Source organism: Alosa pseudoharengus, unplaced genomic scaffold, assembly GCF_046254945.1.
Source record: "Alosa pseudoharengus isolate Yale_2024_CS ecotype anadromous, Long Island Sound unplaced genomic scaffold, YU_APseudo_1.1 YU_APseudo_1.1_scf_20, whole genome shotgun sequence".
Lineage (NCBI taxonomy): Eukaryota > Metazoa > Chordata > Actinopteri > Clupeiformes > Clupeidae > Alosa > Alosa pseudoharengus.
The window spans coordinates 15,612,655-15,617,654 of record NW_027468664.1 but is presented as its reverse complement, the minus strand read 5'-3'; the positions used below and the strand labels follow the sequence as shown (position 1 = coordinate 15,617,654).

Here is a 5,000-nt window from a genome sequence, read left to right as displayed (position 1 = left end):
GTTCAGTAAAGAGGTGTGATCTAGTTTCTCTCTCTCTCTGTCTCCGTCTCCCTCTCCCTAACAGAACGGTGAGGTGAGGGGTCAGTTCCAGGAGTTCCTGTCTCTGAATGGGCACCAGCTGGAGCAGCGGCCATTCCCCGACGTGGTGCAGCTGGCCCTCTCGCAGCCCGACTCCTCCGAGGTGTACCGGCAGGCCAGGATGCAGGCACAGCACAGGACCCAGAAGGGGGCGCTCTACCTCGACTGGGTGTACGTGCAATACAGATGTGTTTTTTTTCGGATGGGGGGGGGGGTGTATTTGAAGCATGTGGTTTAGTTGTATACATGGGTACGGTAACTCAAAGAAACGTAAACCTCCTGACTCATATGACTGATTTGTTAGGAGAGTGTCATAGGCCTCATAAGGTTCACCACTTCCTTTTCCCAGCTTGGTCTCTAAACCACACCACAGGACAATAGTCACGTTTACATGGACACTTCTATACCGATTAGAAACAGAATAACGGCTCGATCAGAATAAAATTGTCATATAAACACCTCGGAATGAAAATTCCTGATCCGAATGAAAGAGGTGGTGTAGTCCGCTCCTATTCCGAATGAACAGCCATTCATATGGTCCTTGGATGGTTATTCAGATTGACTGCTGTATCTTCTCAAGGAAAGATAGGCAACAACGGATTCCGTTATCAAAGGCAACAAAGGCTATCAAAGATTCTAAAGCGCTTTAGAGCACCTGATTGGAATAGAACGTCCCCAATGTAAGCAGACGTTTTTCAATCGGAATAGTTTAATCGAAACGACAAAAAAACTGTCCATGTAAACGTGGCTAGTGATTGTTATGTTGCTTTAGGCATGAGGCTCAGTTTAAACAGTAGTGATAAAAGTCAAGTTAGGTGTATGATATTACTTTTAGTAGCCTTTGACATGTTCAGTCGACAGCTAATCTTTCAATGCAAGGGTCATGGTTGCTATATTGTTCAGCCTAGTACAGGAAACACAACGTGTGTCATTGCTGAAGTTCAAGTTTGCGCTGATAAAAGAACATGCTTGCTTCATTACTACTACCATGGACAGCTCCTTGACATTGTCTTGATTACTCTTGGTGTAGTGATGATGGTGTTGTGTGTTGATCAGTAATAAGAACAGCCTGGAGAGTCTGTCTCGGTTGGTGCTGCAGCCCCACCAGGGTGTGGTCTACTTCGCCTGCTTCTCCCACGACGGCAGCAAGATCGCCTCCTGTGGGGAGAGCAAGACACTGCGGGTAGAGGAGACTTTTTTTTCCCCTCCTTCTCCCCATTCATTCATATGTACTAAACCACGTGTGTGTGTGTGTGTGTGTGTGTGTGTGTGTGTGTGTGTGTGTGTGTGTGTGTGTGTGTGTGTGTGTGTGTGTGTGTGTGTGTGTGTGTGTGTGTGTGTGTGTGTGTGTGTGTGTGTGTGTGTGTGTGTGTGTGTGTGTGTGTGTGTGTGTGTGTGTGTGTGTGTGTGTGTGTGTGTGTGTGTGTGTGTGTGTGTGTGTGTGTGTGAGAGAGAAAGAGAGAGAGAGAGAGAGAGAGAGTGTGTGTGAGATATGTGTTTTAGAGAATTAGTGTAATTTTAGAATTAGTGTACTTTTGATTTTTGATTAGTTGTGTTGACTTGTGATGTGTGTGTGTGTGTGTGTGTGTGTGTGTGTGATAGGTGTTTAAGAGCAGCAGTGGGGAGAAGCTGCTGGAGATCCAGGCTGATGATGAGGAGGTGTTGTGCTGTGCCTTCTCTCCTGATGGCCGGCTCATTGCCACCTGCTCCAGTAACCGCAAGATCAAGGTTCTGTCTGTTACACAGCACTACTGTAGATGTGATGTGTTGTATATTAAGCAATATTTAAGATTAAATTAGAGAACTTCTTATGACTTTATGTGTCTCTTATTCTGTTTTTCTGTTTCTCTCTCTCTCTCTCTCTCTCTCTCTCTCTCTCTCTCTCTCTCTCTCTCTCTCTCTCTCTCTCTCTCTCTCTCTCTGTCCGTCCGTCCGTGTGTGTGTGTGTGTGTGTGTGTGTGTGCTCTCTAGGTATGGAATGCGGAGCGAGGGACTCTGATGAGGGCATTTGATGAGGAGTACGACGAGCAGATCAACCACTGTCAGTTCACTAACACACGACACCGCCTCCTACTGGCCACCTGCTCCAACGACAAGTTCATGAACACCAAGGCAAGACCACCATCTCAACATGGCCATTTGCACTCCCGTGACATGCTTAAATGACATGCTTTTCTCTACCTCTCTATGTCTATGCAACACTTCTTATCTTCCTCTTTCTCTCTCTCCCTTTCTCCCTCTTTCTATCTTTCTCTCTCTCTCCTCTCTCTCGCTGTCCTTGCCGGCTGGTAATTTTAATGTTATATGTTTTTTGTGTGTGAGAGAAAGTTAGAGAATAGTTTGATAATCCTCTCGCCCTTTCTCTCTCCTACTTTCTCTCTGTTTCTCTCACCATCTCTCTCTCTCTCTCTCTCTCTCTCTCTCTCTCTCTCTCTCTCTCTCTCCTTCATTCCCCCTACAGCTGTGGAACCTGAATAAGCCGTCTTCCCAGAACACCATGTTTGGACACACCGATGCGGTCCACCACTGCTGTTTCTCTCCTGATGATGAGTACCTGGCCACCTCCTCCAGTGACGGCACTCTCAAGGTGGGCACGCCCCCCCCACCCCCCACACACCCACCCCCCCCCCCCCCCACCGCCCACACCCCCCCCCCCCCCCCGCTCTGCCACACAGCGCCATCCACTCCAAAAATACCTGTTTGATTTGAACAGCAATGTTGAAACGGTGCATGTATATATAAAGTCTTTCTTTCTTTCTTTCTTTCTTTCTTTCTTTCTTTCCTTATTTCTTTCCTTCTTTCCTTTTTTCTTTCTTTCTTCCTTCTTTTTTTCCTTCTTTCTTTCCTTTTCTTTCTTTCTTTCTTTCTCTCTTTCTCTCTTTCTCTCTCTCTCTCTCTCTGTCTCCAAATGGCCATTTGTCCTCAGGTGTGTGTGTATATGAATGTGTGTGTGTGTGTTTGATCCTGTTTGATTAGCCTAAACAGAGCTGTGGGAAATGCTGCTCAGTTTAGAGCTATTGTAATTGTCACATTTTAGCAATGTACCCTTTAAATGGTTTAGACTGATGGTGTTGTTTCCATTGCTGTGAAGAGCTGAAAGACTGTACGTTTTGAGGTTAATGGTTACCCAGGTTAATGGTACCCTCTGGTGGCTGATTTCGGTACTGTAAACATTATCCGTTGTGACTTCTGACTCGGATCTGCAGATGTTTGAGGTAACCTCAGCAAATGAGTGGAAGTCCATCGCTGTGAGCGACCACTTCTCGGAGACGGACCAGGAGACGGGCGTCATGGTCACATGCAGCACGTGGTCTGCAGACGGCACTCGCATCATCTGTGCTGCTAAGAACGCCGTCTTTGTGAGTGTCTGTGTGTTTCCATGTGTGTGTGTGTCTGTGTGCCTCCGTGTATGTGTGTGTGTGTGTGGTTTGTATGTTTGTGTCTTTTTCTGTGTTTGTGTGTGTCTATTTGTATGTATGTGGCTGTGTGCATATGTGCTGGATTTCCCTGTGTGTGTGTGTGTGTGTGTGATATTATAAGTGAGTTGGCATGTATAACTTCTGTCTTGTGTTAGTGACACTTCTTTGCGTGGGATGAGTGACCGCATGTCCCCCACAGAGCTCCACGTCCCTTACAGAGAGAGACGTGTGTTAGGTGTGAAGAGAGTATACAGTATAATGCATTCCTTTGTGTGTGTGTCTGTGTGTGTCTGTGTGTGTGTGTGTGTGTGTGTGTGTGTGTGTGTGTGTGTGTGTGTGTGTGTGTGTGTGTGTGTGTGTGTGTGTTAGAAGATACCAAGCCTTTTTGTTAATGGTTTTTGCTTGTGTATGTGTGTGTGTGGGTGGGTGTTTGAAAATGTTTCCTGCAGAGTTTGCCTTCTCATCCTGTTGTGTTACAGTGGTAAGGCGTGGGGATAAGCCAGCACACTGTTGTGCTTCTGAAGTTTTCTTTATAATTTTATATATTATATATATATATAACGGCATTATGTTATATATTTTTTATATATAACGGCACTGCTGCTCCTAGAGCTTTTGAGATATAGACACTGTTCCTACTCTGAAACGTCCGTACTGAACCAGCGTAAGGCACCTGTAGAAATTATTGGGTAACGCTTTAGAATAACATGTGCTTATTAGGTATTAACAGTGCATAATAAGCAGTTAACAATTCATTACTAACAGTTAGTTAACTGTTGTTATCCTTTAATAACATTAACTAACTGTTAACATGCAGCTTGTAAGTGTTAATAAGCAGCCTTTTAAGTTACTTACAAGCATATTTGTTAACAGTTGTAAGTGTTAACAAGCAGCTTGTTAATGCTTGTTAATGGTGTATAAGACAAAGAGGTGGATAACTAATACGCTTATAAGACCTTTCTTACCTATTTGTAGTACATTTTGCAGCCCCCCAATCTAAAGCGAGGACCATGTAGCCTATAGTTCCACAAGCCCAACCTCCTATCTCTCTATATACTGTATCTATCTATCTAGCTTGGTTTAGCTGTGAGAAATGCACCTTCAAAATTGTTGCAGTGAGCAGGAATCGAACCCCGGTCTCCCACGTCAAAGAGTGCATCGCTACTTGTTGAGCTACACTATTGTTCCTAATTTGCTGATGAAAATGTTCATTTTGATTCTATATTCGATGTTCTATATCATACTAGCTATGCTTTTTACCTATATGTTTCTGATGGAAAAGTGGTGTTTAATTTCCTTAATCTTTGTTCAGTGAACGCATAAAACAGTTTGTCAGTTTCTCAGCAGTCTAAAGATATGCCAGCTTTGTATATAGTTTGGTTACCTAGCAACCGAGACTTAAAGACGATAAGTGGGTGCGTTCAAAGCTCTGGTTCAAAGTTGCAAACATAGGCGAACGTTCGTGAATGATTTGAAACATGTTTCAGTTTGCCTTGAACAGAG

The 5,000-nt window shown here is 44.3% G+C and overlaps 1 protein-coding gene across 3 annotated transcripts in view; it reads left to right on the top strand.

Annotated features, from left to right (window-relative positions):
* The window catches only part of apaf1 (apoptotic peptidase activating factor 1), a 54,860-nt gene that overhangs the window by 11,953 nt on the left and 37,907 nt on the right, over positions 1-5,000 (top strand). For all 3 annotated transcript variants that reach the window (XM_076296687.1, XM_076296688.1, XM_076296686.1), the window contains 6 exons: positions 65-249; positions 1,135-1,261; positions 1,681-1,806; positions 2,050-2,190; positions 2,540-2,665; positions 3,285-3,437. In XM_076296687.1, the coding sequence (XP_076152802.1) occupies positions 65-249; positions 1,135-1,261; positions 1,681-1,806; positions 2,050-2,190; positions 2,540-2,665; positions 3,285-3,437 (858 nt within the window). The remainder of the gene's footprint in view (positions 1-64; positions 250-1,134; positions 1,262-1,680; positions 1,807-2,049; positions 2,191-2,539; positions 2,666-3,284; positions 3,438-5,000) is intronic.